At 31.1% G+C, this 13,024-nt stretch overlaps 1 protein-coding gene across 2 annotated transcripts in view; it reads right to left on the bottom strand.

Annotated features, from left to right (window-relative positions):
• Window positions 1–5,355, bottom strand: part of dock4b (dedicator of cytokinesis 4b) — a 118,099-nt gene extending 112,744 nt beyond the window's left edge. For both annotated transcript variants that reach the window (XM_079818191.1, XM_079818192.1), the window contains exon 1: window positions 5,233–5,355. In XM_079818191.1, the coding sequence (XP_079674317.1) occupies window positions 5,233–5,275 (43 nt within the window). In that variant the 5' untranslated portion in view covers window positions 5,276–5,355. The remainder of the gene's footprint in view (window positions 1–5,232) is intronic.
• Between the last annotated feature and the right edge of the window lie 7,669 nt (window positions 5,356–13,024).

The following is a 13,024-nucleotide window of genomic DNA, read 5'->3' as shown; positions in this document are numbered from 1 at the left end:
TTTCATCAGTGGCTAAGAGTCATTTTTCATTACTCTACATAAAAGAACCACTCGCCAGCCTCCAATTAAACACTAAAACATGGATTTTGTTACTGGAGAAAGATCAAAAGCAAAAATACGACGCCACTGGATATGAAAATCCAAAATCCCTGTTGGGGTGAGAGTCCCACTTTAAAGTAACGGACGACAAAATCCTCAGAGAAATCACCATAACCCAAGACGAAATCCCTGAAGAGAAAACATTCGGTTTCACTCTAACAAGCATTTGTTTTTTGCCCACCGATTTGCCTCCCATTGCTTACAATCTCTGAGCTTTGAATATAGAATATATTTATCACACTGATGGATTCCTTCAACCAGCAGGAAACACTGAGCTCACCTAGACAGCCTGGTGACTACATAAACCTGATAACCAACCTCCCTTAAGGCACAAGCTGACATATCAGATTCAAATCAAATGAACATTATCATCACTCAAGAGAATCAAATAGCATTACATGACCGAGAGACTCAAATCATTTCACGGCTTATTTCTCTGGAGTTATATCCTTCACAATTCAAAAGTACAGATAGACTGGTAATTGGTATAATTTTTTACCAATATTTTACTTAATCGGGTAAAGAATCTTCAGCATTCAGTCTATCGATGAATGCAGACACTTGATTTTCAATGCTTAAAGGTGCACTATGTAACATTTTTGCAGTAAAATATCCAAAAACCACTAGGCCAGTGTTATATATTTTGTTCACTTGAGTACCTACAATTTCCCACGCTTCCAACTATTAGTAAATCGTGAGAAAATTGCTATTTTAACCAGTGTTAATTTCGTTGGCGAATAATTTTCGTCAACAACCTTTTTTCACTGACGAAAACGAGACGATAACTAAATAAAAACTAGTGTTGGATGACAAAAACTATGACGAAAACTTACTGTCATTTTCGTTAACGAATAAAAACGAGACGAAAATGTTAGGGATGGACGATTAGGGAATAGATCCAGTCAAAACTGATGTCCTGTGTAACAGATGCGCACATTTTATTTGAACGTGCTTATCTAACCGCTGGAGCGCTTCTACAGGCTCACGCATCCCCAATACAGCGCTCCAGGGCGGCACAATCAATGAATAGTGCACATTTATGCCAGGCGATTGTTTATGAACTAATGCTGATGAGTAATGACAGGGCTCCAGACTAACTTTTTTCACTAGGAGCACAGTGGCCCCCAACTGAAAATTTTAGGGGCACAACCAGAAATTTTAGGGGCGCACACCGTAAATCAACATGCTAACCAAATCTACTAATTTCTACTGTATTACTAATAGGGATCTGTATCGTTAAGGTTTTAATGGTATTACTACTCTTACCGATACTGCTTATTGATCCGGTACTTTAACAGTATTCTTACCGGTTCTTTTTATTATACTTTTTTTTTTTTTTTTATTAAAAAAAAACATAATTAAGAACATAATTAACATGCCTTTATAATCTGAAAAGTAAAATATCTATAGCAAAAGAAACCGCAAAGTTTGAACAAAAATATGAAACATCTATTTGTAAATGGACCAGTGTGCAGGCATTCGGAAGGTCTGCTAACATTAATATTACAGTAAAGAACAAACCTACAAATAAATCTAATAAAGTAATGAAATGTAAAATAACACTGCATAGTTTTCACTGTATAAATTGATAGAGTAATGCTTATAAAAGCTAAAGTAATTAATTCAAGAGATGTGAATATTTTCTATTTGCCTTTTGTTCGATTCGAATTAATGGCTCAATCGTCAGCAGGTTTATTAGACGCTGCCCCTTTAAGACCGATCGAATGTAGAACTAATAATATCATATTCTCTTATTTCTCCAAACTATTTACGCCCATTTAAGATATAAACTGTTAAAATAACTACTCTCCAATCCGGTCAATTTGACACCGGCTATTTGTTGTTTATTTGATGGTTTAGACGCGCACACGAAGCCTAAAATATTAACTGCAAGTCGGTCCATTTCGCAGCACACACACATAAGCCGCCTTGAAGTTGGAAACAGCATCTCTTGCGCGGATCATTGTGCATTTAATAGCTCTTTATTATCAAACACATTCCGCAGTTTAGCAACAGTAGAGACTGCAGTTTACAACAATCACTGAATCTGACGTTTAGTTTAGGTTTAGGGAGAAATGACAGAGCAAGGCTGTGAAGGGAAGGATGAGCTCGACGAACACGGCTATAGGAATAGTTTTACCTCATTCCATCTTTTTATAATTCTTGGAAGCCAAAATCGAAAATAAAATTAGATTAATATCACAGCACATCCCTAAAGTTTAAGCAGACTAAACTTTTGTTTAGTTCTTGGCCATCGTCACTCATTAAGCTGACTGACGTGTTGTGTTCGCTGTAGCTCCACGTGAGAGAGCGCTCGCTTTCTCTCTCTTCTGGATTGCGAATGGCAAAAATGCTTCACGGACAAATGGTTTAATATGATCTCATATAGAAACGGATGGCAAATATAGAATTTGCCAGACATAACGTCTATCAATTATAATTAGTAGGCTAAGTGTATTTTCTTAATTTCTCCAGTACCGACAGCAGGCAAATTTACTGGTCGCACATGTGCGACTGGATGTAAAATTCAGTCGCACACTCTCAAATTTTAGTCGCAAAATGCGACCATTTGGTCGCACTCTGGAGCCCTGAATGACAATGTTTACTTTACCATGTTTATATAGTAATATGTTTTAGACGGTTGTAACGATGCATATTTTATCTCCCTCATCTGAACTTGAAGCATTCTGCAACTGCAATAGTAAGGCGCAGACATTTCAAAATAAGAGTCAATGTGTGTTTCGAACTTGTTTATAATTAAAAGTCATGCATTATATATTCGTTTTTGCTTACACAATAAACTAATTTCATTCCCATTTAATTCATAGTCAGGAGGAAAGACCAGTATTTAACACATATTCAATAAAGTATCAGGTTATAATAGTTAACTAAAACTATTTAAAACAATCTTCATTACTTGAAATTAAATAAATGTTAACTGAAATTACCAAACTTATTTGAAGCTTTAGCTTAACCTGATATGGCCTACTAACTAAAACAGAAATACAAAGTTATAAAACTATATAGATGTTTTTAAAAAAACAAACAAAAAAGTTAATTGAGCTCTCTTCCGTGTATTTTTAATGTCAAAAACAAAATTATGTCAAAATGTCAGTTCAAGTGGCAGTTGGTTATGTAATGCTTAAATGCTTAATGTATTACAGTTTAACTAAACTCATTAGATTTTAGTCGACTAAAACTAGACTAAAACTAAAAACAATGCAGGTGACTAAAATATGACTCAAACTAAATGGCATTTTAGTCAAAAGACTATGACTAAAACTAAATCAAAAATATGCTGTCAAAATTAACACTGATTTTAACCAAGGAACCGGGACGTGTGAGGTAGTCGCCTGTCGATGACATCATATCTGCGTTCCCCTCGGTTTCCGGTTTTATTTTTCAGAAACGCTTTACTCTCACTGCAGTGTAAACAAGTGTCAAGTAACGTCATAACATAATTTTCCACACACTCAGATGTATCTGATATGATAAACAGAGCTGCGTTACCTCATACTCATGACCGGAAAAGCAAAAGTGGCGCCGGCAACTATGCCATAATAAAAGTCCCGCTGCTCGCGAGGCATGTGTTGTGTTCATCTTATTAACAATCGCTCCAGCGGTTCCTCAGCTCCCACAACACTCGGTCATGCTCGGCTTCATACTACAGTAACGTTAATAATCGCATCCATGAACATGATTTCTGCCCGAGTCCTATCCCGATTCTTTCCCACTGGCTGTGAGGTGAAGACCACATGTCCCAAGATTCTGCGCTCAAAGCTGGGGTCATCAAACGACGCCTTTGTTTGGAATAGGCGACCTCTAGCGGACGGAAAAGTTACATAGTGCAGTTTTAAGTTTACAAAGAGAAAGAAAATATTTATAGTACATCCTTTACCATCAACAAAATGAAGTGCATTAAATATTATATATCAGGGTTTCCCTTCGTGAGTATAAAAAAACGAATTTATACACTTATAAACAAATCAAAATAAAACACTTTATTAATTTTTATTATTATTGACTTAATTTCATTATTGACCTTACTTAACTTAAAATCTCAGGGCGTACTTCGAGTAATAGCACGTCAAAAAAGGTTCAGCTGACAAAAATCGTTGGGGAACGTAAATATGAAATTATGTAAATTTGTACATAATGTGTTTAGCCTTCCAAAGACAGTAATATATGGTTAAATAACACACTGAGTGATCATTCAAATAATAATTCATGTGTTCGTCGGGAGCAGATTAGATGCAATGTTGAGAAAACACTTGATTTCTGTAAATCCAGTGATTAAAAACTGTGCGGGTCTCAGTTTTCAGTGGCTGGTCTGTGTATTCAATTCCACAAACCTGGAAGACCTTCTGGATTTATATAAGCAGAGGCTTTTTTTCTTTCTTTCTTTCTTTCTTTCTTTCTTTCTTTCTTTCTTTCTTTTAAGAGGAACAGTTTAAAGATAAAAGTAGTAGTAGGGAGAATCAATAAATGATCTGCCATTGTGGGAAGAACAGAATAGGCTACTTCCCTAATATATAACTATCTTCGTCAAGATTGATTTGGCAATGGTGCAAAACCTTACTTAACCTAATCTGACCAAATGTCAGCAACACAGTGAGCATGCATGACTTTCAACAGAAATATGCTAGATGAAAAGCAGAAATCTCAGCAGAGCAATACTTCATGAAACTCATGCTGGCATGAATGACAGCGTCCACGACTCCACGGATAGCACATAATTCATTTCACATATGTTCTGATTTGAATGACAACACAGACCACACATTTAGCACTGATTCTCACAGTTGTATTGCACTCAAAGCCTGACTAGAGGAGTAAAGGGTGAGCACGTCAAATCTAGCAGAGGAAATGCACTATACAGGACACGAATATGATCAAATGTGTTCATTTACGCTCAACAACATAACAACGTAAACTCAGTTGCTCAAAGAAAGTAGAGAAACACTTGTTTCTTTACCAAACATGCGTAAATAAAAGCAGTCACCAAAACAAGCAGATTCCGCATTGGAAATAAAAACAAACAAACAGCGCGTGAAGGCAATAGCGGTGTGTTACACTGATTCAATAGTAAAACAGACGCTCAGAGTCGCGTGAAGATTTCAACGGCAAACTTACCGACTCCGTATTTCTCGTGTTCTGTAGGAATCCACATATTCATGCTGTTTGTTTTGAAAAAAGCCTATACAACAGTGCAATGTACAGTATAGGTGTTAAATCGCGCATTTCTCCGGATTCGCATCATCCTCTCGCGCAGTCATTGTTCAGACCGCTCGAGCGAACTGCGCTGCACGAGATGAGAACGCGGCGGCGCGCTTTTAGACAGACCAGTGCGCGGTCACGGTGACACTGGGTAGCATGATGGGAAACGTAGTTTCGAGACGTATGAATAATGAGGAAATCAGAGGCTTTAAACTGATTTTATTATTTTATGACTTCTTTTATGACTTCTTTAATGACTTCTTTTATGACTTCTTTAATGACTCTTTTATGACTCTTTTTTTTACTATATATATATATATATATATATATATATATATATATATATATATATATATATATATATATATATATATATATATATATATATATATATATATAAATTTCACGATTAATCTTTTGACAGCCCTAATATATAACTATATTTATAAATATAGTTATTTATTAGGGCTGTATATTTATATATGTATTTATATGTATCAATATATATTTGCTCAATATATGTATATATATATATATATATATATATATATATATATATATATATATATATATATATATATATATATATATATATATACATAATTACACATATTTATAATATTAAATAAAAAAATGCTGCCTTTTAAAGGATGATAATATGTATGTGTGTGTGTGTGTGCGTGTGCGTGTGCGTGTGCGTGTGCGTGTGCGTGTGCGTGTGTGTATGTTTATTTTATGAGAGCCATGTAATTCCACCATCACCAGTAAATGAGGTTTCATACAGAATTTTAGATTTTCATTTTGTAATTTATGAAATAGCCTATGTTATATTATTTATTTATTTTGTATAGTATTTTATAAATTTTAGGGGATTTGTTATGACCGTTTGGATTTTTTATCTTACAGCATTAATTTATTTAAAGTTGAAATGTGTATTTTCTGTAATAAATAGTAAAAAAAAAAAAAAACTATCAGTATTTTCAAAAGGATATTCCTACCACCCCTTACACACATTCAAAGACATCAAGCACCTGCATAATATGGCATAATCCATAAATCCTTTCAAAGGCTCAGCTAAATTAATTCATAATTTTTTGCCTGCAGGAAAAAATGCTAAATAAAATGCATAATGTCTTAGTCTTTTATATCTCCATCAATAAGAGAGCTGTAATCTCACTTATAATGCAGGTACATATTCGTCATAACCTTTCACTTACAGTGTGTTTGTGTTATGAGATGGAAAGGGCGAGGGTTGAAGGGTTCTGGTAAATGAGCACTGAGTCTGATGTAGATTTTATCCGAATTTCCAATCTAATAATCTGCACTAATCCAATATTTCAACCCATTTCCTGTATGAAAAATCTATGCAAACAGAGCATCTAAATGAGTCAACCGATCTTTTCAGAAAGGGCAGATACATACATTTCGAGAGTGAAATTCAGTCTAGCTTGGAAAAAGAATTGTACTTTGATAACAGCTCAGCATGTACACCGTCTACAACATAACAGCTGTTATGGAAAGATGGAAGGATGAAAAGGTCATCGATGGTCAGTGTTTTTACCGCTGTATGTTCTTTGTCACTGTCAAGGTGGAAATGCCTCCTTTGGTTAAATCCAGCTCACTGTAAACAAACACAATCCCAGTCACATGTTTAATAACAAAATTCCACATGAAAACATGAGAAGTGCTGGTTAAACCATTGATATGAGACACAAAAAAGGAAAAAGGAAAAGAAAATAGGATGAGAATAAGGAAAAAGGGTCCCAAAAATTATAATCCGTTAAAAGGCAGCAATATATTTAATGTAAAAAGACTAAATTATTATTATGAATATGTGTAAAATATTATTTGGATTGCTACTTTACACTATTGTACTGTACTCTTAGATACCTGGTTGGATGCCTGGAGTGCGTGTATTGGCAGTGTGGACAATGATAAAGTATGTTTCTGAAAGCAGAGGCTGTGTCTTTGTCACAGCCAGGAGAGACCACCATGCAAGAGGCTGAATCCAAAAATCAGGGTCCAACCAGCCGTGCATACTAAACACATGCAGGAGCTTTAGAGTCTGCCCCTGTCTCAGCAGGACTCACTCTCTTGTGCTGCAATATTTCAAGTGTCCTTGCACACGAGCCGGTTAAGACACAATTTAAGACACAATTTCCGTGGATTGCTCAATAGTTAGACTCAATAGTGCTTCACTGGATGATTACCTTGCTTAAGAGAAGCTGTAAAATAGTCAATAAACACGCCACAGCTGTGTATTGTAGCCGTCATTGATTTAATTATAATGTAATAGGGAATGAAAGGTTGGTTGCTAATGTTTGCTTTATTGGGAGAGACCAGTAATGTCCTCAATGTCATTATCTCAGAGGGCTAAAGCAACAAATAAATAAATACATAAAGGAATAATGGAATAAACAAAGAAATCAGCAGTAATTGCCATTATTTCAGTGACACAGAATAACCAACTAACTAACTACATAAATCAATCAATCAATCAATCAATCAATCAATCAATCAATCAATAAAATTACCCTAAACAAACAAACAAATAATTACAAAATGTCATAAATTATTTAAGTAAACAGAATAACTAACTAACTAAATAAATAAATACATAATATGAGACTAAACAAACAAACAATTAAAGAAAATATGATTTTTTTTAAAAATAAAATAAAATTATTCATGACAGAGAATATCTAACTAACTAACTAAACGAATAAATAAACATGAGACTAAACAAACAAACAGTTAAACAAACTTAAAATAAATTCTTTGACAGAATATCTAACAAACTAATTAGCTAATGAACTAACTAACTAACTAAATAAATAAATAAATATGAGACTAAACAAACAAATAGTTATATATATATATAGGACACAGAATAACTAACTAACTAAATATTTAAATAAATATGAGACTAAACAAACAAACAAACAAACAAATAATTAATAAGTTAGTTATTCTGTGTCATAAATATATATAATTATTTGTTTGTTTGTTTAGTCTCATATTTAGTTAGTTAGTTAGTTAGTTAGCTATTCTGTGTCATATATATATAGTTTCTTTAGTATCATATTTATTCATTTAGTTAGTTAGTTAGTTAGTTATTCCGTGTCATATATATATATATATATATATATATATATATATATATATATATATATATATATATATATATATATATATATATATATATATATATATATATATATATATATATATATATATATATATAAAATTATCTCAGAGGGCTAAAGCAACAAATAAATAAATACATAAAGGAATAATGGAATAAACAAAGAAATCAGCAGTAATTGCCATTATTTCAGTGACACAGAATAACCAACTAACTAACTACATAAATCAATCAATCAATCAATCAATCAATCAATCAATCAATAAAATTACCCTAAACAAACAAACAAATAATTACAAAATGTCATAAATTATTTAAGTAAACAGAATAACTAACTAACTAAATAAATAAATACATAATATGAGACTAAACAAACAAACAATTAAAGAAAATATGATTTTTTTTTTTAAATAAAATAAAATTATTCATGACAGAGAATATCTAACTAACTAACTAAACGAATAAATAAACATGAGACTAAACAAACAAACAGTTAAACAAACTTAAAATAAATTCTTTGACAGAATATCTAACAAACTAATTAGCTAATGAACTAACTAACTAACTAACTAAATAAATAAATATGAGACTAAACAAACAAATAGTTATATATATATATATAGGACACAGAATAACTAACTAACTAAATATTTAAATAAATATGAGACTAAACAAACAAACAAACAAACAAATAATTAATAAGTTAGTTATTCTGTGTCATAAATATATATAATTATTTGTTTGTTTGTTTAGTCTCATATTTAGTTAGTTAGTTAGTTATGTTAGCTATTCTGTGTCATATATATATAGTTTCTTTAGTATCATATTTATTCATTTAGTTAGTTAGTTAGTTAGTTATTCCGTGTCATATATATATATATATATATATATATATATATATATATATATATATATATATATATATATATATATATATATATATATATATATATATATATATATATATATATATATATATATATATATATATATATATATAAAATTATCTCAGAGGGCTAAAGCAACAAATAAATAAATACATAAAGGAATAATGGAATAAACAAAGAAATCAGCAGTAATTGCCATTATTTCAGTGACACAGAATAACCAACTAACTAACTACATAAATCAATCAATCAATCAATCAATCAATCAATCAATCAATCAATCAATAAAATTACCCTAAACAAACAAACAAATAATTACAAAATGTCATAAATTATTTAAGTAAACAGAATAACTAACAAACTAAATAAATAAATACATAATATGAGACTAAACAAACAAACAATTAAAGAAAATATGATTTTTTTTTTAAATAAAATAAAATTATTCATGACAGAGAATATCTAACTAACTAACTAAACGAATAAATAAACATGAGACTAAACAAACAAACAGTTAAACAAACTTAAAATAAATTCTTTGACAGAATATCTAACAAACTAATTAGCTAATGAACTAACTAACTAACTAACTAAATAAATAAATATGAGACTAAACAAACAAATAGTTATATATATATATATGACACGGAATAACTAACTAACTAACTCACTAAATGAATAAATATGATACTAAAGAAACTATATATATATATGACACAGAATAGCTAACTAACTAACTAACTAAATATGAGACTAAACAAACAAACAAATAATTATATATATTTATGACACAGAATAACTAACTCACCAAATAAATAAATAAATATGAGACTAAATAACAAACAAATAATAAAAAAAGACTTAATTTCTGTTATTTCAGTGTCACACACTAAACAAACAAACAAACAAACTAAACAAGGGACAAAAACCAATGAATAATCTTTAAAAAATAATATTTTTAATATTTATCAAAGTCAGCAGTGTTAATTAATTGCCATTATTTCATTGTCATTAAATAAATAAATAAAAACAAAAATGATTTAAATAAAATCACCATTAATGACTGTATTGTCTGTATATCAGTGTCACAAACTAAACAAATGAGAGACTAAACAAACAAATAGTCACAACATAACATCCCGATGCATATTTACGCATGTTTATTTAGTGCCACTGAAACAAAAGCACTCTGAGCGCTGAAAAGAATACTGTGTTTTCTACACATTTTAATTGGACTGAAAATGGAATGTGATGTGCGCAGCCCTTCATTTGTTAAGCTGGAAGATCTGAAACCTGGAAGAGCTCCAGATCTCCATATCTCAGAGACACAGCACATGTGGGCATGAGGACGTGCAGGGAGGATGAGAGGAGTCACTGTCTTTGTTCTTTCCTCCTTTCATGCATCCATGCAAACATGTGGCGAACATGTCAGCGACCCTCAGACTGAAGTGCACCATGTAAAGTCTTATCTTAAAGGAAAAACTTTCGATTTTAAATCTAAAAGTTTTATTTTTCAACTTATAGCACCATGTTTTTGGATATATATTACAGTAATACCATGTTTTCTGGACATTTCTTTCGACATTTACCATAGCACTACCATGTTTTATTTTTAACATGTTACCAGTATTAACATTGTTTTTGTGATTATGAAAAACACCAATGAGTTTAACAGGCAACTGCAACTTCTGTATAACCACAGCACATGCTCGCAAAAGAAAAACATCCCACCCACACCACTCATCTCTAATCATACCTGTATAACCAGCCTTACAGTGAATTATCAAGCATGAGCTTAGTCAGCGAAAACAAGTCACAGAGTGCCATTATAACTCAAAAACAGTCCTGTGTGTGCAGAAAATACAGACCTAGGGCCACAAACAGAAACATACACATGGTTACCGTGAGACAGACCAGTAATGACCCAGAGAGTTAAAAAAACAAACAAATAATAAATACATGAAGGAATAAATAACTAAGCAAATAACTAATAGTGACCTAATTGCCATTATTTCAATAAATATTTTTAGATAAATGCACCATTAATGACTTTGTCACTATATCAGTATGTTACAGTTTTTCTCAGTCGCTTTGGTACATTTCTCGAATCATCCTCGGCATTTGCAAAACAGCAAGTGCATTTCTCAAAACAATTCGTACAAATAGCAAAACACCATGGATTACCTGCAAAAGCCAGTCTCTTGCTCAAAATCCTTAGTTCATCTCTCAAAAGTAAATATCTGTGTCAATGCCATCAGAATGACAAGTCCTTGTGTCATTGTGTATGGATAAGACGGTCAAATTGCTTAGTCATGTTGTCAATATAACCGTGTACACTGGAGGGATGTTCTGATGTAAATATGGCTAAAGTTTTGATGACAATTATTGTAAATTGTAGGTTACACCTTAGTGTATGTGGGAGTTTCATTGCAAGAGACTGGACAAGATTCACATTTACGCTTTTACTGTTTGTACTGTAATTTGTTGACAGACCATGACATTGCGATACAGAAAGGAAAAGACAGCACTGCATAGCACAAAGAAAAAAAAAGAAAAAAAAAAGTAGACGTGAACGTCTAATGGAAATGTATAGAAATATGCTTGACATATTATGACAACTTGTTCAACCATTTTGCATGTAAAGACTTATGCTATGAACTAATGCCTAAATGTTGTGGGGGGTGAGACTATTCAACAGAGACCCATTATAATACATTTTGATCAACATGACGTAAGCAACTGATAATGTAGGAAACAGCAGAGAATTGTACATAATCATTTGCATGGATGTACACAAGCATTTGCAACTTGTTCAAAGAAATGAGAAACTGCTTTTTTGATGTGCACAAGTGACACAATGATGTGAAGATTGAACAGGTAGCTTTGAGAATTTCAATTCTGATCTGAGAAATGTACCAAAGCGACTGAGAAAAACTGTAATAAATAAAATAAAATAAAAAAAGATGATATATATATATATATATATATATATATATATATATATATATATATATATATATATATATATATATATATATATATATATATATATATATATATATATATATATATATATATATATATATATATGTATATATATAGACACTAATAACTTTGTTGTCAATATGTCAGTGTGTTAAATAAATAAACAAACAAATTACAAATATTTTTAGACAAATGCACCATTAAATGACTTTGTCAATTTATCAGTGTTAAATAAATAAAATATAAAAACGTAATGTATTGTGTTGTCAAAATGTCAATGGTTAAATTAATTTATTAATTGATTAATTAATAATTAATTAGATATAAGTTGAATGACTTTAATGTCAATAGGGCATTGTGTTAAATTAATACAATAAAAATAAAAATAATAATAATAATAATAATTAATTACATATACATTTATTGACTTTAATGTCAATATACCATTGTCAAATAAATCAAATATATATAATTAAACAATAAACAAATAAAAAAAACTTTTTTTTAATAAAGGCTAATGCCTTAATTAGTAATGACTTTATTAAACCCCCTTAACTGTGGGACGTCATGGCCCTCTTTTTTTGATCGCCTTTTTTTTCGTATAATCATATATTTTAGTAATTATCATAAATTAGGTATCATTTGAAAGCTTACGAACTCAAAATTCATCCTGTGAAAACCGTTTTGAAAT

Source organism: Gobio gobio (assembly GCF_949357685.1).
Source record: "Gobio gobio genome assembly, chromosome: 5".
NCBI lineage: Eukaryota > Metazoa > Chordata > Actinopteri > Cypriniformes > Gobionidae > Gobio > Gobio gobio.
The sequence above is the reverse complement of the archived record's forward strand: the minus strand, read 5'-3'. Positions and strand labels throughout refer to the sequence as shown.